The sequence below is a fragment of the Cebus imitator genome, unplaced genomic scaffold, assembly GCF_001604975.1.
Source record: "Cebus imitator isolate Cc_AM_T3 unplaced genomic scaffold, Cebus_imitator-1.0 Scaffold416, whole genome shotgun sequence".
In the NCBI taxonomy this organism is placed as follows: domain Eukaryota; kingdom Metazoa; phylum Chordata; class Mammalia; order Primates; family Cebidae; genus Cebus; species Cebus imitator.
In genome coordinates this window covers 714,242-733,970 of record NW_016107731.1, presented here as the reverse complement: position 1 = coordinate 733,970, position 19,729 = coordinate 714,242, and the positions used below count along the sequence as shown (strand labels likewise).

The window sequence follows — 19,729 nt, the reverse complement described above, 5'->3', positions numbered from 1 at the left end:
TCATTTTCTAACCATTTATTATCACCTAATTTTTGGAGTTTTTCTAATTCTTTTGTTGTTTTCTCATAAATTATAGATTTTTTCTTTTTTAAGTCATAACTTTCAAAACTTTTAAATATTTATTTTGAAATAATTTCTGTCAAATAAGTTATATAATAGTACAAAAATATTCCTGTATATCTTTCACCCAGCTTACCTAAATGCTAACATTTTACATATTCGTAGGATAATGCTCAAAACCAGGAAACTAACATTAATATGCTAGTATTAATTACTCGCCATACATTATTCAGATTTCACCAATCATTCCAACAATGATTTTTTTCAGGATGATATATTGCATTTAGGAGTTGCATCTTCTGAATCTCCTCTAATCTGAAATGGTTCTTCAAGTTTTTTTCTGTTTATCTTGACTTTTTTGAAGAGTACTGGTCAGTAATTTATAGAATATCCCTTGAATTGGGTTTGTCTGATGCTTCTTCATGATTAAATAGTGACTTTGTATTTCTGACAAGATGGTTGCACAGGTGATTTTGAACCCTCCTCAGTTGTATCATATCGGGGGTGTGTGACATTGCTACGTCTCACAAATGGTGATGTTAACTTTCATCATTTCAATAAAGCGTTATCTTACAGACTTCTCCATCATAAAGTTACTATTATTCTCTTTGGAATTAGCAAGTCTCTTGTGGGGAGATACTCTGAGTCTATATAAATATTCTGTTGCTCATTATACTTTCACCCACTAACTTTAGCATCCTTTGCTGATTGATACTTGTATCAATTATTTTTGTGTTTGTCAAGTAAGTTTTAAAATTTTTTCTCTGAATTTATAAATCTACTTCTCTATGTACTAATTGGAATTATACTAAAATTAAGAGCTATTCCTTCTTTCCTACTTATTTATTAATATCATTATGAATATATGAATATTTAATTTATTCTATGGGTCATAACATAATACTATTGTTTTTGGTTAAATCTTACTATATTTGGCCATTGTGGTTCCCATAGGATTGATCTCTGTGTCATTTTAACATGTCCCCATTATTTAAAAATACTTCCTTACCTTTTGGTGCCGTTATATATTCTTGAACTCCTGACCTCAGGTGATCCACCCACCTTGGCCTCCCAAAGTGCTAGGCTTACAGGCGTGAGCCACCGTGCCCAGCCCGCCATTCCGTATTCTATTCTAGACTGATATTCTTTTTTTCTGCCTCACCTCTGAAAGCAGGCATTTCTTCAAGCAGCCCTGATTTCTTTTATTGAATAATATTTAGAAACTGGTATCTGGGTACTAGATGTGTTTCTTGCTAATAGAGTGTTATTATTTCTTGGTTCTTTCAGTAGACAGAGCTAGGAAGTAGATGTATGAATACACAAACACATACACACACATCTATTTATCTATCTGTTTATATAAAATCATGAGTTCATGCTGATACACCTGATTTCAATACAATATCACAGAGTTAATTTCTTATTTGTAATTCCTTTCTGTGACAGTGAGAAACCTGGTTGTTGTTATTCATAATTGATTACTTATTTATTCAATCCTAGAATACACATAAAGTAGTTTTAGAATTGCTAGCTCAGAATTGCATACTGCTGTGAAAAACAAGTTTGTGTGTTGTTCTTTTCGTCCTTAGCTTTACCATTTATAGCCAAAATTTTATTTTGTGAAGTTACTCAGCTCAATTCTTTTCTTCTTATTTCATTTAGTGTTAGTCATTTGTCACAGAGTTTATTTATAAATGTTTTATAACCCATTTGGGTTTTCTCCATGGCGTTTATGTTTGATTATATTTATTTATTGACTGATGTGAATATGTGAAATGTTAACATGGTTCTAAAATTTGGAATTAGACAAAAAATTATGCTCAGGGAAATGTCACTTGTCCCTCATCCTTTTTGTCCCATTCCCGGTTACCCATTCTCTATTTGTTATACCCAATGTCAGCCAGCCTTTGTTAGGCAATCAATCTTACTAGTTTCTGATTTATCTTTCATATATCTGTTTTTGCACAAAGGAATACATGCATGTATATTGTTCATCTCCTTCATTATTAATTCTGCTGTTCTAGACCTTAACTGTATATTTTTTATATTTAATAATTATATTTCATCCAAATTTATCATTTAACTCCATAGCCTAAAAATTGCCACTCCATATCAGCTCATTGGGATTTTCCTCTTTTTTTTTTTACATAATTGCATAATACTTCCTTTTGTGACTGCACCAAATTATTCAACTACTCTCCTATATGAAAATTTACTTGTGTATGCTAATATTGTATCTACTACTTTACTGAATTCCTTTACTGTTTGAGCTAATAGTTGGTTTTCTAGGTATGCTGTACTGTTATCTGCAAATACACATGATTTCACATCTTCTTTACTGATTTGCATGCTTCTGATTGACGTCTCTTTTCTAGGTTCATTAGGTAATACTTTTAATTATACATTGAATACTTGTGGAGTGATCCTCATTACCTTGTTTCTGCTCTTAGTGGAAATTTCTCTGGAGTTTCTCCATTAAATAAAATTCTTCCTTTAAGACTTTTAGAATTCCTGGTTTTAGGAATGTACCTGTGTGTATGTACACATACATGCACATAGTATCCATCAATTCTTATTTTCTTGATTATCTATATCAGGAGTGGGTATGGAATGTTTTCAAAGGTTTCTATTTGCTTTATAAAAATAATTAGTTCTTGATTTTTAAACATTTTCTTTGATCATTTCCTATTCTTTTTTTGTGAGAATTAAAAAGAATTTAAAATTTCAGATTTTAAATAAATTACCCTTAGTCGTATCTAGCAAATAATCTTTTGTTGTTCAAAATGCCAGCTGTTGCAGTAGGTGACATCAAGTGATTGTTGGCTGGCTGGCCTCAGAATTAGTGGCACAGCGTAAAGTTTCACTGCCCACTTGCGTGTGGATTTGGCAAATTCTTCACAAACAGTTGTTGGTCTTGTGAACACAAGGTTAAGAATGTGCCCACGACACAGCCTCAGAGGTCCTGATGACATTTGCCCAAGGTGGTTGGGGGCATAGCTTGGTTATATACATTTTAGGGAGACATGAAATATCAATTAATATGTGTAAGATGTGCATTGATTGGGTCCAGAAAGGTGAGACAACTCAAAGCAAGGGAGGGAGCTTCCAGGCTATAGGTAGATAAGAGACAAACAGTTGCATCCTTTTGAGACTCTGATTAGCCTTTCACTGAGTATACAAGTTCCATGTGAGAGGAAGGTAGAGGAGTAATCACTTATGCCTGAGTCTGTGGCTTAGTGAAGCAACAGGTGGAGGAAGCAATCAGACACGCATTTTTCTCAGGTGAACGGGAGATGGCTTTGAGTTCTTCCACAAGGAATCTCCTTGTGGGCACGTTGCGAGGCAGATATGTAGCTTTTCTATCTCTGTAGCTAAGAGGAGTAGTCACTTATGCCTGAGTCTGGCTTAGCGAAACAGCAGGGCGGAGGGAACAATCAGATACGCATTTCTCTCGGGTGAACAGAGGAATGGCTTTGAGTTCTGCCTCCTTTGTCCACAAGGAATCTCCTTGTGAGGCAGGTATGTAGCTTTGCTTTCTTCGTAGCTGTTTTATTTGGGAATAAAATAAGAGGCTGTCTTATTTGGGAATAAAATGGGAGGCGGGTTGTGCAGTTCCCAGCTTGACTTTTCCCTTTGACTTAGCAATCTTGGGGTCCCGAGATTTATTTTTCTTTCACAGTCTGTTGACCTAGCTTTAGAAACTTCCACCTTAGAGGGCTGGCTGTTTCATAGGGAGTCATATTTCTTTTTATTGAGTCAGTTGTTTGTGGGGACAGTGGCTGTGTAGAAATGTGAATTAACTTATCACATGTTCTTGATTGATGCAAGTGATGCAGTAGGGCTCTCTTCATATTTGCAGCCAGCCTGAGTCATCCCTTAATCTGGTCTGAGCTGATTTCAGCTGAAGTTGTCTGTGATCTTTAAAAATTGCCCCATTGAGTATCTGAACGATATTATGAAATCAGACTTGTGAAAATAACTTAGAACTATAAACCACGTTTTAATCTTCTCTGTCGGTGTTCAAATTCAAACATGTACGGGACTAATGCAACAGTGGGAAAAATGAGGCAGGCAAGTCTGTAAGTGGGGGTGTCTCCAGGCTTTTGGAGCTAGCTCTGCTCCAGATGAGATGCTAGAAATTCTAAATATGTTTTCTAGTTCCTGGAAGCATGGTGGCAATAAATCTCTTTATAAAGTAAGAATTCCTCTGTAAATGTTAATTTTCTTCCTTTCCTTAAAGTCTAGTAGAAAACACTGCTTCTTTCACTTTAATGTGCTTACACATTCCATTAGGATCTTGTTAAAATGCAGATTCAGGGCTGGGACTTGAGTTTCTATATATCTAACAGCATGCCAGGTAATGCTGTTACCTGGCAATTCAGTATCTGGTTGTGACCACCCTTGGAGGAACAAGGACATAAAGAACAACTTATTTATATTTAGGCCTACCCAAAGTTCAAATGTTAACTACAGGTAATTTCTTTCACAAAGATGACCTTTGAACCCAGGTCACTTCTTTTGGTCTACCTTTTTTTTTTTTTGAGACGGAGTTTTGCTCTTGTTACCCAGGTTGGAGTGCAATGGTGCCATCTCGGCTCACTGCAACCTCCGCCTCCTGGGTTCAGGCAATTCTCCTGCCTCAGCCTCCTGAGTAGCTGGGATTACAGGCACGCACCACCATGCCCAGCTAATTTTTTGTATTTTTAGTAGAGACGGGGTTTCACCATGTTGACCAGGATGGTCTCGATCTCTTGACCTCGTGATCCACCCGCCTCGGCCTCCCAAAGTGCTGGGATTACAGGCTTGAGCCACCGCGCCTGGCCCTTTTGGTCTATCTTTAAAGACTTTGGCTTTCCCGTTTCTGGGCTCTGGGATGATCATGCCTCTGGTAACCCATCCCCGGGTTCCTGGAGGTATGTAGGAAGACCTGTGTTTGATCTCTTATTTTCCCTTGCTCTTTGGATTTTTGATTCTTCTGAGCATTTTACAGGTCAAAAAATATCCTGAACATAATACTATGTCCCTGACAACACAGGTTGTTTTGAGCTTTAGAATAACTGTAGCCTTGAAACAAAGTTGCCTTTTGGTTTTTTTTTTCTTTTCTCCATCCAAACCACATTTATTTGGAAAGCTCTGGGTGCAGTGTCTGGCTGATAGTCCCCCCTGCTGTTCCGTCATGTTCTTGAAGTTGTCATACATCTTTTTGCCTTCATAGATATTCTCCTCCTGTACCCTTGCTGCCTCCCACACCTCGGATGTGCAGCGAATGGCGAAGCTGCTGCCTACTCTCAAACGTGCTGCCTCTTTTTAGGCTCCAGAGCCTGCTGTGCTGCAGGCACCATATTATCAAGCCTGGCATCATTCATTCAGTCTGATGGGCTCTATCCCTCTGTCTTTCAGTCATGGACTGATGGGTGAATCTTGAATCCTTTTGTATTTTGACGGTAGCTCTATAGATTCTTTTTTAAAAAGTGACTCACTTTGCCTCTTTCTCTGCTTGTGGTCCTTTCTTTGCTTTAGGGGTCCTGGTAATCCAGTATCTGGTTAAAAAGCCCTTGGTTGTATTATTTGTTTACCCATCTCTGGATGATCCCTGTTCTCAGCAGAGAAACAAGATCCACAATTAATGTTAAAAGAATGACTTTAAGTCACATCACTGTCCTTTAGACTGTCCAGCCTTTATGGTTCTATTTTACGCAGAATTGTCCAGCTGATGGTTTCCATTCAGTGACCTTTAGTTAGGATTAGTGCTGCTGATTGACTCTTCGATAATTTCAGTTGAGATGCTTTTGTATGGTCATAAAATGACCATAGTTTCTGGAGATCAGAAGCTTTTTTCTCTTTTTTTAAGGAAAAAGATCTGCCCCACAAAAACCTCAGTTTTTTTTTTCTTTTTTTCTTTTTCTTTTTCTTTTTATTTTCTTGCTTCTTTTTTTTTCCATTTATTTATTTTATTGCATTTTAGGTTTGGGGTACATGTGAAGAACATGCAAAATTGTTGCATAGGAACACACGTGGCAGTGTGATTTGCTGCCTTCCTCCCCATCACCTACATCTGGCATTTCTCCCCTTGCTATCTCTCCCCAGCTTCCCACCCCCCACCGTCCCTCCCCTATTTCCCCCCAACTGACCCCAGTGTGTAGTGCTCCCCTCCCTGTGTCCATGTGTTCTGATTGTTCAACACCCGCCTATGAGTGAGAACATGCGGTGTTTGATCTTCTGCTCTTCTGTCAGTTTGCTGAGAATGATGGTTTCCAGGTTCATCCATGTCCCTACAAAGGACCCAAACTCATCGTTTTTGATGGCTGCATAATATTCCATGGTGTATATGTGCCACATTTTCCCTATCCAGTCTATCGTCGATGGGCATTTGGGTTGGTTCCAGGTCTTTGCTATTGTAAACAGTGCTGCAATGATTAGGGCTTTTCCAGACTTTGGCTACAAATGCCTGAAAAGAATGGGAAGATAATGGCTGTGGGAAACAGTCAAGGTAAACAGAGGCAGTGAAGACATCTGAGCCTAGAGGACTGCAAACGTTCCACCTAAAAACATTCTGTCGGTGCAAAATAATTCAGCCTAGTTCTGGCCAAGTATTTTAGCTTTGCATCACCTTCTAAAATTAAGGATCTAGGCAAGGGTATCCCATCTCTGGTTTGTATTTGCTAAGAGAGTTACTGGGATGCAGGCATTTCAAAGCTAAACATGCAACATTCCTAGACAAACTGGGTATCCGAGCACCCTAGATCTAGCGTATTTAGTGCATATAAACTTCATCTTAAACTAGTCTGTATTTAAAGCTTTTTAAAATGAGAAGGACTAGTCAGATCAAATGTCTTTATCTGTGAAAAACAAAATAAGGTGGATAATTTTTTCTTGTAACTTTGTGGTTTTCAGTGGAGGGAAGAATAACATCATCCTTCGGTGTTTGCAGATGATTGGTTCCAGGACACCTTCCCCACACCCACCACCATGGGTACCAAAATTCGTGGATGCTCAGGTTCTTTATATAAAATGGCTTAGTACAGTTGGCCTTCCATATTCGTGGATATAGAGGGCCAACTGTAGTGATAATCACCATTTCATGATTCTTGTAAGGAAAGAAGAACTTCAAACTATTTGAGAAGGGGACTGCTTTTCAGAAATTATAGGCACTGAATTTATTGCCAGCCAGTCATAGCTGTCCATCTGCTAATTCTCTCCCCTTAGAAGGAGCAGCTGTCATTTCAGAAATGCTACAGTAGATAATAAGATGGGGCGCATTTCATCTTCAGATGCTTAAAACAAATCCCTGGGAAGAGCAGCAACAGTTCCTCTGACTGCACAGATCTCTGATATTATTAACACAAAATGCCAACTGGATTCAGAGATTGGAAGCAAATGGATTTGCTTTAAAAGGAAAAGCACTCAAGTTAGGTGTTGTATATATTATAATAACCTGCAATTGCTTAGATATAGGGACTGCCAAAGCCTTAGGCACACACCGAGATGCTCTCCAAATCATCACCCCCATAGAGCTTTGAAGACAAATACAATCATATGGGCTCCCCAAATCCACACAACCTATGTACACAAATGGAATGATTCATTGCCTTTACTGCTCTAAAACAGAAAACAAACAGATCAAATTTTCCCTAAAATAAGAGCGTTCTTAACTTCTGTGTGTCTCACATTGGCCTAATTTCTCTCCGAATCTATATATTTAGATGATCTTTCATGCGGTCCTCCTTTGGGCACTGTTTAACAGCCCAAATTTCAATCAGCAATTTCTACTGATTATTCCTTTGCATTTTTTCTTAGCTAAATTCTTTTCTGTTCAGCCTACTGCCTCTACCCTTGGGTGTGTTCAAGTCAACTGATACTTAAAACTGACCAAAGCCTCTTGGCTGGAGTTCCTAGTCAAGCCACTTCTCCCTTCCATCCACCTTTCATATAGCAACCTAACTATTCTTCATAAGAAAAAAAAATATTAGGATGAGGTAAGGAACAAATTAATGTAGTCAAAGTTGTGCTTTGGTCTAAATGCATCCCAGAGCATTTTAGAGGTGGATGAAGGTGTAGACATACATATAGATGTGGATATAGTCATGGACACAGACAGGCAGAGATGGAAGCTTATGATATTTCTCTATAGGGATATCCAAAAAAGATATCTCATTCGAGCCTCAAAATAAAGCTGAGGAGAGGTTTGGCTTATTTATTTCACATATGAGAACGTTAACTCTCCAAGAGGTCTCAAATCCTGTATCTGGTGCCAGCTGGGAGTTGGGACTAAGCTTCCTATTCAAACTTGGGCTGCTTCTGGCTGCAGTACAAAACTTTATTTTTTCTATTCTTGGGAATCGTGATCTAAAATAATACTTATGTAAAGTGGTAATGCATAAGCCTTCTCTCTGCACATGTTGCCCCTGAACTTGGTTTCCATGGAGCATAGAGATGTAGAGAGAGTTGATACAGAATTGCTGGCTGCTGGACACATGTCATGCTTGCATTTTCATTTACGCAGACAGAAATGCTTTTAAAGGGCCTCAACTAATTTCATCACAGTTGATGTTACAAAGGAAAAAACAAATCTCCAGTGCTGATGAGAATACAGGTCAAGGCAAGGAGAAATCACAGAGCTGTCAAAGAGCAACCTGGGGCTCTGGGATGCTGTGCCTGCAAGTGCCTTGATTTGAGAAAAGAAATTCGTTTTTAAACACAGCAAATGTGCTCGGGAGCAAGCCTGGGCTGCCTGTTCCTTTCTGTTGCTGTTGGCATTGAAAATCTGCTTCATATTTTACCTTCATCCTTGGTCACCAGGCAGAACTGATAAACTCTATTTCTAGATGTCATTGCTATTAAAAGGAGAAAGGGAGAAAAAAAGCAGGCAAAGACCAAAAAAGCCAGAGAGGCGCATGCACAAGACCTATCATTTATCAAGTCAAAATATTTTAATGAAGAAATCAGGATAAGTGATTAATCTAAAGATTTTCAGTTTCCAGTAAGTTGTAAGAGGGCCTGACAGGCAGCAGGAAGCTAATATTTAAAGATAATTTCAGGGACATGGAAATGAATAAGTGGTAGAAGGAGAAGGCTGAACCTTCTTTTTGGCTCTAATGTTTGTTGAAAACAGTGCATTTGAAACAAAGCAAAACAGAAATGATATCTGATTGTATGTATAAATGCTGGTGAATTTATTATTTCTAAATTATTTACCCAATAACCTGGTGGAGTTACTATATTAGAGTTTTGATGGTGACCAAGAGACTGCCACTGTCCCTGGCCCAATGAAGCTCCTAGTTTAATCGGGAAGTCAAGAGAAATGACAATTCAAATGCATCCAAAATGGTTCCATAAGGACTCTGATTAAGGGGGCCTCAGGATGTTATTTTGTAGGAAATAGGAGATGGATGCAGTAGCCTGGAAAGTCATAGAAAGTTCCCCTGCAGATTGATACCCTAAAAGTTGAAGAGTGCACGAAGTTGAGAGAGTCCCAGTAAAGACCTATGGATGACAAGACAGAATGGGCGATGTATTGTGTATTGGTTTCTTAGGGCTGTTGTAGCACACTACCACAAATTGTGTCGCTTAAAACAACGGAAGTTCATCTCACATTTCTGGAGGCCATAAGTCAAGTGGAAACTGTTAGTGATTCCATAGAGCTTGGTTGCAGAAGGACAAGGGCGTAGGGCTCGGGAGGAGAGGGCGTGCTGGAGGTGATGGAGACGACGTGCTGATCCTCCAGACCTGTGGTCCTTAGCTCACTGACCCTAGTGAGTAAATGACACCTTAGCAGGACCGCTGGGAACGTCTCCTGTGCAGGGGCTGCACTTGGTAATCTCTGGTGGTTGTGGGTTTTCAGGACCACGCTGCCTGACAACTCAGCATCTCAGTTTCCTCACTGTCAGTGGTAGTCAACCCTCTCACTATCAGCTGGGTCACTTTTGTAAAGTAACTCGGTACTTTCCAATGTGAACATCATCATTCCCCAAATGAGGGAATAGATGATTTTGGGCTCATTCTTGCCCTAATACACCACGATGATATATTTGTAAAAGGTACTCTGATTCTCTTGGTAAATGTCAAGCAGTGTAAGAGAAGAAAGCGAATAAGAGTTAGAAACCAATAAACCTGGGGGGGAAGCCTAGCTCTTTCTTATGGCCTAGATCTCCAGCCATTTATTTAATCATTTCTAAGCCTCATTCTCTTCATCGGGGTGCTCTAATATCTACCTTGCAGAGTAATTGAGCCAGCTGGAAATATCATATGTAACATACCCAGTACCACAGATTGAATGTGACTTAATTATCCGTAGAACCGAAGAACCCATAGCCTAGAGAAATTTATTCAATTTATTCCCCATGGATGTGTATAGTTGGGAACTACATTTTCCAACTTTGTCTTAAAACTCTGTTAATAGTAAGTCAATAGTAAGTCAAATACGGTTTCTAGTTCCTTTTGGGGTTGTGAATAATCGTGATACTTTGGAGCTTAAATGACAGATCTACAGCTTTCTGGACATCTGAGATTGATGCCAATTGGGCAGAAACCAGAGGAAAGTTTTGAATTCATTAGTTTAATTGTTTATCTTGCGGAGATTTATTTTCTCAAGTTATTTTCTCCTGAATGTGTATTTATTTGCTTATTGTTTCTTCCTGTAGCCACAGATGCTCGCTGAGTGGGGAAGATTTGAACAGACAATGGCTTTCTCCCAGTGCTCATCTGCAGCCAACGATTTACCATGCCAAAGGACTCCTCTACCACCTGAGCAGCGTTGGCCGGAGTCCCGTGGTGAGTCATTTCCTTTTGCCTCCAACTTCCTGGCTGCTTCCTTCTACCTTCCAGGAAGCAGATTATATTCTGTCAATGCAAGAATAGACAAAGACCAAAGACCTATGTATGGCAAAATAGAATGGGGAATGCATTGTGTATTGGCTCCCTGGGCCTCAATAGCAAACTGCCACAACTGGGTAGCTTTGTGTAAAGCAACAGAAACTTATCTGACATCTCTGAAGGCGTAAGTCTGGGATCAGGGTGTTAGCAGGATCATGCTCACGCTGATGGCTCTGAGGAAAAATCCTTCTTTGTCTGTTCCAGCTTCTGGTGGTTGCTAGCGATCTTTAGCATTTCCAGGCTCACGGCAGCATAACAGTCATCTTTGCTTCTGTCTCCTCAAGACCATCTTCCCTTTATGTCCAAGTTGCCCTGTTCTAGTAAGAATTTCGGTCATTGGACTGGGGCTTGCCCTAATTAAGTATGGCCTCATTATAGATTTATTATATCTGCAAAGACTCTGTTTCTAAATAAGGTCACATTCACAAGTATCAGGGATTAGAGCCCCAATACATCTTTTGGGGGGACACAATTGACCCCACAGCAAAGGCAAACCTCCAGTGTAGTATACACTGGTAAAGAAAGAACAAAAAACTGGGTAAAAACATTATATTTTGTCCCATATCCTGAGTCTTTGTTTTTCTGGTATTTCAGTTATTGGATAAGAAAGATAATGTATATACCTATTAAACAGTGTTTGGAACAAAATCCTCTAGGTGTTTATGTTCAACTAACACTTACTATATTCCAAATATTATTCTGGCACTGTCTCAGGGATTTTTATATGTAGGCTGTTTTCCTGAGTCTCTAGTTGATTTAAAAAACAGGCTATTTGAAACCAGAGGACTTGGCTCAAGATACTAAAGAGAAAATGGCAGCCAAGTAACCATATGAAAATGTTCATTTATTAACTACAAACTGTGAACATACCTGTCTACAAATGTGTAGGGGGACCTATGTCCAAATTTAGAGTCCTAATGTAACGAACTTAAAATAGAGCGAAGAAGCTCACATGCTGGCCAAATAAATTAATCATCTCTAACCTTAATCACTTTTTGAACATCTATGTGACAAAAAGATGGTGCATTCAATGAATATTTATTTTTAAAATGAATAAATATATAATGTAGAATCTTATTTAAATCTCAAAAGAGATGAACAAGTAAACTGATTTCAATGAGATCACCCAGAGGTGTATGGCAGAGTGGGGCTTCAATTTTGGTATGTTTTTCTACCTGCAGCATAGCTTCTCTTCATTACTTACTGTTGAAAGAGTGTGTTGGGGAGCCCCATGACTATTCTGAGGCTCAGTGATTCCCTGGAAGGACTCACAGAACTCTGAATAGCAGTTATATTCATAATTACAGTTTATTACCTTGAGAAGATACAGATAAAATCAGAAAAGGTAAAAGTCATTCTTGGCAGAGTCTAGGAGAGACAAGGTACAAATTTCTAGGTATCCTTGCTCAGTGGAGATGGATGGATAATGCTTGACTCTCCAGCAACCATATCCATTGCCAACCAGGAAACCTCACCTAGCTCTGGCGTCCAGGATTTTTATTGGGAGGTCAGTTACGTAGCCATCAAATATCCCACAAGACTGATCTTAATTACTTAGTCTCCCATCTCTCCAGAGGTCAAATTGATATCTCATGGTCTGAAAGCCCAGCCATAAGTCACATTTTTAGCATCAATCATCTGGCATGGGCCAAGTCCCAAGGTAAAGAAAGATCTGTTATCCAGCAGAATATTCTAAGATTGTGAAGTTTATTTCCCAGGAGTCATTCAAGGGACAGAACTTATTTTAGAGTGTGCAGGATTTGAACCCTTTAGGCTTGCTGAGTCAATCCTTTTTTGCCTAGAAAGCAAAGTGCATTATTTTCTCTTAAGAACTCTCATTCTGGAAGCTCTAACGAGACCAATCAGGCAAGAGAAAGAAATAAAGGGCATCCAAATTTGAAAAAATGAAATCAAATTATTTCTGTTTGCTAATGATATTATCATACACCTAGGAAACCTTAAAGACTCTCTCAAAAGACTCCTACATTTGATAAATGAATTCAATAAAGTCTCAGGTTACAAAATCAGTATACATAAATCAATAGCACTGCTGTATGCCAATAACAACCAGCTGAGAATAAAATCAAGAATTCAATTTTATTAACAATAGCTACAAAAAAATAAAATAGGAATATATTTAACCAAGGAGGTAAAAGATCACTTCAATAAGAACCACAAAACACTGATGAATGAAATCACAGCTGACACAGACTAATAGAAAAATATTCCTTGCTCATGGATAGGAAGAATCAATATTTTAAAAATCACCATATTGCCCAAAGCATTCTACAGATTCAGTGCAATTCCTATCAAAATACCAACATCATTTTTCATGGAATTAGAAAAAAACAATCCTAAAATTTATATGCAACCAAAAAATAGCTGAAGAAATCCTTAGCAAAAAGAACAAACCTGGAGACTTCGCATTACTGAACTTCAAGTTATACTACCAGTCGATGGTTACCAAATCAGCATGGCACTGGTATAAAAGTAGGCACATGGACCAATGGAGCAGAGTATGGAACAGAATATAGTAGAAAAGAATATATACTCTATTCGGTAAATGACGCTGGGAAAATTGGATAGCCGCATGTAGAAGAACGAAGTTGGATCCCTATCTCTCACCATATACAAAAATTAACTCAAGGTGAATTAAAGACTTAAATCTAAGATCTGAATCTGTAAAAATTCTCAAAGAAAACCTAAGAGAAACTCTTCTAGATATAGGCATAGGCAAATAATTTATGGTGAAAAGCAAATGCAACAAAAACAACAACAACAAAAAATAAATGGGACCAATTAAACTAAGCACCTTTTGCATGATCAAAGAAATAACAGAGTGAACAGGCAACCTACAGAATGGGAGAAAATATTTTTCCCCCATTTATTTATTTTATTGCACTTTAGGTTTTGGGGTACATGTGAAGAACATGCAAAATTATTGCATAGGTACACACGTGGCAGTGTGATTTGCTACCTTCTTTCCCATCACCTATATCTGGCATTTCTCCTCTTGCTATCTCTCCCCAGCTCCTCACCCCCCACCGTCCCTCCCCTACTTCCCCCCAACTGACCCCAGTGTGTAGTGCTCCCCTCCCTGTGTCCATGTGTTCTCATTGTTCAGCACCCGCCTATGAGTGAGAACATGCGGTGTTTGATCTTCTGCTCTTCTGTCAGTTTGCTGAGAATGATGGTTTCCAGGTTCATTCATGTCCCTACAAAGGACCCAAACTCATCGTTTTTGACGGCTGCATAATATTCCATGGTGTATATGTGCCACATTTTCCCTATCCAGTCTATCGTCGATGGGCATTTGGGTTGGTTCCAGGTCTTTGCTATTGTAAACAGTGCTGCAATGAACATTCGTGTGCACGTGTCCTTATAGTAGAACGATTTGTAATCCTTTGGATACATACCCAGTAATGGGTTTGCTGGGTCAAATGGAATTTCTATTTCTAGGTCCTTGAGGAATCACCACACTGTCTTCCACAATGGTTGAACTAATTTACACTCCCACCAACAGTGCAAAAGTGTTCCTATTTCTCCACATCCTCTCCAGCATCTGTTGTCTCCAGATTTTTTAACGATTGCCATTCTAACTGGCGTGAGATGGTATCTCAATGTAGTTTTGATTTGCATTTCTCTGATGACCAGTGATGATGAGCATTTTTTCATATGTTTGTTGGCCTCATGTATGTCTTCTTTTGTAAAGTGTCTGTTCATATCCTTTGCCCACTTTTGAATGGGCTTGTTAGTTTTTTTCTTGTAAATCTGTTTTAGTTCTTTATAAATTCTGGATATCAGCCCTTTGTCAGATGGGTAAACTGCAAAAATTTTTTCCCATTCTGTTGGTTGCCGATTCACTCTAGTGACTGTTTGTTTTGCCGTGCAGAAGCTGTGAAGTTTGATTAGGTCCCATTTGTCTATTTTGGCTTTTGGTGCCAATGCTTTTGGTGTTTTGGTCATGAAGTCCTTGCCTACACCTACGTCCTGAATGGTTTTGCCTAGATTTTCTTCTAGGGTTTTTATGGTGTTAGGTCTTATGTTTAAGTCTTTAATCTATCTGGAGTTAATTTTAGTGTAAGGTGTCAGGAAGGGGTCCAGTTTCTGCTTTCTGCACATGGCTAGCCAGCTTTCCCAACACCATTTATTGAACAGGGAGTCCTTTCCCCATTGCTTGTTTTTGTCTGGTTTGTCAAAGATCAGATGGTTGTAGATATGTTGTGTTGCCTCCGAGATCTCTGTTCTGTTCCATTGGTCTGTATCTCTTTTTTGGTACCAGTACCATGCTGTTTTGATTACTGTAGCCTTGTAGTATAGTTTGAAGTCCGGTAGTGTGATGCCTCCCGCTTTGTTCTTTTTGCTTAGAATTGACTTGGCTATGTGGGCTCTCTTTTGGTAGGGAGAAAATATTTGCAAACTATACATCTGACAAAAGACTAATATCCAAAATCTACAAGGAACTCAAACAAATCAGTAAGACAAAAAAACAAATACTGTCATTAAAATGTAGGTAAATTACATGAATAAATATTTCTCAATAGAAGATATATGAGTGACAAAGAAACATGAAAAAATGGTCAACATCACTAATCATCAGGGATATGTAAATTAAAACTGCAGTGAGATACCACCTTACCCCAGTAAGAATGGCCATTTTTAAAAAACAACAGATGTAGGTGTTAATGCAGTGAGAATGGAATACTCATTCACTACCGATGGGAATGTAAATTAGTACAACCTCTATGAAAAACAGTATGGTGATTTCTCAAAGAACTAGAAAAAGATCTACCATTTGATCCAGCAATCCCACTACTGGGTATCTACCCCAAGGAAAGCAAAGTTACTATATTAAAAAGATGCCTGCACATGCATGTTTACTGCAGTGTAATTCATACTTGCACAAAGATATGGAATCAACCCAAATCCCCATCACCTAATGAGTGGATAAAGAAAATGTGGCATGTAGAAATATGCACACACACATATGTGTGTGTCTGTGTATAAATAAATATATATATAAATACACACACATATATATGTATATATTTATAAATACACACATACATACATATACCATGGAATACTACTCATGAATGAAATAGTATCTTTTGCAGCAACTTGAATGGAACTGGAGGCCATTATCCTAAGTTAAGTAACCCAGGAATGGAATAGCACGTGTTCTCATTAAGTGGGATAAGCTATGGGTATACAAAGGCATACAGACTGGTATAGTGGACATTAGAGAAGCAGAAGGGGGTTGGTGGGAGAGGAGTGAAATGAAAAATTATCTGTTGGGTACGATGTACACTATTCAGGTGATGGGTACACCTAAAAGAAATTTCACCGCTATAGAATTCATCTGTGCAACCAAAAACTACCAAAGCTATTGAAATTTAAAAAAAAAAATTAAAAATGAGAATACTGGTTCTGTGCTGCTGAAAATGTACAACATTTTCATTCTGACCTTCTCCCTCCTCCAATCTTAGAAGGCACTGTAATCTCTGCAGTCAACCCTCTGGAAGCAAGCACATGACCTGCATAGCAGGGCATCAATCTCATGATTAAAATTTGAAAAAAGTGTGTTTCTCTGAGTAGGAAGCTTTAGTCTCTAAGAGGAAAGACAGAGAGAGAGACTTAAAAGGGAGAACTGTCTACATAATACACATTTAAACACGCATACATTCAATCCACTATAAAACAGAATTCCTCTCTGCTCTGACAACCTCTAATTGAAGAGCAGAACATTTATTTTAAAGCATGACAGGTGAAAGGCTTGTTTAAAAATATAAATAAACATTAATTACCTATAAACATGACAGCCACAGACGTGTCTCCTGCTGGGACCATCTGAGAGGTGGGTGAGAAACAGCTGAGCACTAAATGCTGTTCACAGTGTTACAAAGCTCTCTAATGGGCTCAACATCACCTTTTAGTTACCTAGGAGGCTACGTTTAATGAGTCTCCTGCTAGCAGCAGAAGCGCTGCCACTCACTCAGCACTCAGGCCTGTCCTGTACTGGGAAGATTTCCACTGTGACGAGATTAGCTGTGACTCTGCCCAACTTCTGGCTCTTATGAAAATGTTTTCTGAAGCACTGGGAAGTCACTTTATCGTGGTAGGACGTTCCACCTGTCCTAGATACTCTTCAGGCTTTTGCCTATTGGTGAGTGGATTAATATGAATTCCCAGGACCAACAAGAATGTGGTACTGTGAGAAAAAGCAGTACCCCAATAGTGCTGAGCATTGCTAAGTACCAGACAAGTCATTCAGTTTATAGTGAATATGGCAGTATTCACAAACTGTGTCATTCCTCCCCACATTCATATACCTATCCATCCACCCACCTAGCCATCCATCATCCATTCATCTGTTCATTCACCCGTCCATCCATCTATCCATCCAGTCAGTTATCTATCTGCCCACCCATCCATCCAATGTAGGCAGTCATTCATTTGTTCATTCACCCGTCCATCCATCTATCCATCCAGTCAGTTATCTATCTGCCCACCCATCCGTCCAATGTAGGCAGTCATTCATTTGTTCATTCACCCGTCCATCCATCTATCCATCCAATCAGTTCTCTATCTGCCCACCCATCCGTCCAATGTAGGCAGTCATTCATTTGTTCATTCACCCGTCCATCCATCTATCCATCCAATCAGTTCTCTATCTGCCCACCCATCCGTCCAATGTAGGCAGTCATTCATTTGTTCATTCACCCGTCCATCCATCTATCCATCCAATCAGTTCTCTATCTGCCCACCCATCCGTCCAATGTAGGCAGTCATTCATTTGTTCATTCACCCGTCCATCCATCTATCCATCCAATCAGTTATCTATCTGCCCACCCATCCGTCCAATGTAGGCAGTCATTCATTTGTTCATTCGCTTACATCATATATGTATAATTATGGGGCTAGGTGCCAGGGATACAAATACAATTTTTCATTAAGGATTATCCTTTTCTTTGAGAAAACCACATTTTACTTTGGTAGAAACTTGTAGCCAGGTCTACAAGGAAACTGGTGTGGTAGAAAAGAGTAAGCACTGTAACAAAGGCTCATGTGAGCTGTTATAGGGACATAGATGAAGGGCTGAGTTATTTTCTCTCAGCGTAATGGAGAAGTCACAGATTGGAAGTACCGTTTGAACTGGACTTGGATGAAGAAGAGCTTTCCTTGGATTTTATTCTAGTTAGCATGAGAAATATTATTTTCTCAAAGAATCTGTAGGTCTATGATCTCTTGGGTCTTCTGCCTTGTGAAATTGAAAATCCAGGAGTTTTCTGTGCTTAGGGTCACTACATAGGGCAAAGGAAAGGAAGCTTTTCATTTGATGGGTGGCAGAGATTCATTTGATATCACATAGACCTTCTCGCAACTCCATTCCCATTTTCTTTAACCCAGGTTTTCTGTCTCTGTTAGAGAGTCCAGATGTTAGATACAAAAGCCCGGACACAGCAAAGTTTGGTATAATTAAACATTGAAATATTCAGTAACCAAAACCAACCAAACAAAAAAAATGAACTATAATATAGCCAATAACATGGATGAATCTCATAAATATTATATTGAGTGAAAGAAGCTAGACACTAAAGACTGCATACTCTATGCTTCTATTTACATAAAATTTAAGATCATAAAAGTAATTTATGAAGACATAAATTAGAACCGTGGTTACCTCTGAGGAAGAGCATTGATTGAGTAACAGGTGCCAGGAGGGAACTTTATAGTTAGTGGAGATGTACAATATCATGATCAGAGTCAGTTACACAAAAGCTCATTGAACTGTATATTCAGGATCTGTGTTTTTCACTCTAGGTACACATTTACCTAAACACAGAACATTAAAAATAAAGCAAAGTGACAGAAATTTAAAATGCAACGAGGAGACAAAGGGGGCTCCCTCAAAGGAAGCTGACTGGCATACAGGCAAGTGAGTCAAGGAAAACAGTTTTGCCACGACAGAGCAGAAAGGCTGTAGAAGAAGTTCTGTTTAGAAGTCAGAAAGATCCAGACAGAGAGAAGGCTTATAAGAAGAGAAGCCCAAAGAAGCAGATAAGCTCTATAATCAGCTAACAGAAAGTACTGAACCAGTTCCCCTTTGTGGAACTAAAAAGTTCCCCTAAGAGCCAAGAGGCTCATGTCCAAGGGGACAGATGAGGACAGTCGGGGACATCCTTGGGAGTGGAAGAAATCTCTTAGGCTACTAGAGCAAGCTCCTGGGGAGCCAGGTGGCCAGCCTTTCTTCTGAGCTGCCATATTGCAGCTGGCGTGGGCCCTGCACTGTTCAGGTAATTGGGACTTCAGAATTAGGAGTGGTATTGATTCCTACCCTCTTGGCTCTCACTATGTGAGTGCATTTTGGTAAAGGGATTTCAGTGCTCTTTGAAAAGCACATTGATTTCCATTTATAACTCACACGAACTGGGCTGCCTTCTGCCAGAGGACAGGGTGGGCATATTTTGGTTTTGTCCGTCTCTGGGGACCAATGGAATATAATCTTTAGCTACTTAAACAACTTTTCTGGTTTTATTTTGTATCTCTGGCATATGTTTTGAGTTAATCAGCTTCTTTTAAAAGAATCACAAAAGGGCAGGAAAAAGTGGATGGCTTATTCCTTTCTATAACCCTTGTTGTCAAGGGCCTCAAGATATTTTATACACATGATTTGTTTTATTTCCACTTTATTCCTTAGCAGTAGCAGAAGAACAAGTGTTATTTTTGCTTATTTTCATGGCTCGTGCTAAGGTACCACATCTAGAATTTCCTCTTTTTTTTTTTTTTTTTTTTT

At 39.0% G+C, this 19,729-nt stretch overlaps 1 protein-coding gene across 1 annotated transcript in view; it reads left to right on the top strand.

Annotated features, from left to right (window-relative positions):
• The window catches only part of AGBL1 (ATP/GTP binding protein like 1), a 401,609-nt gene that overhangs the window by 241,864 nt on the left and 140,016 nt on the right, over window positions 1-19,729 (top strand). The window contains exon 12 of the mRNA XM_017509472.2: window positions 10,701-10,830. Within this exon, the coding sequence (XP_017364961.1) occupies window positions 10,701-10,830 (130 nt within the window). The remainder of the gene's footprint in view (window positions 1-10,700; window positions 10,831-19,729) is intronic.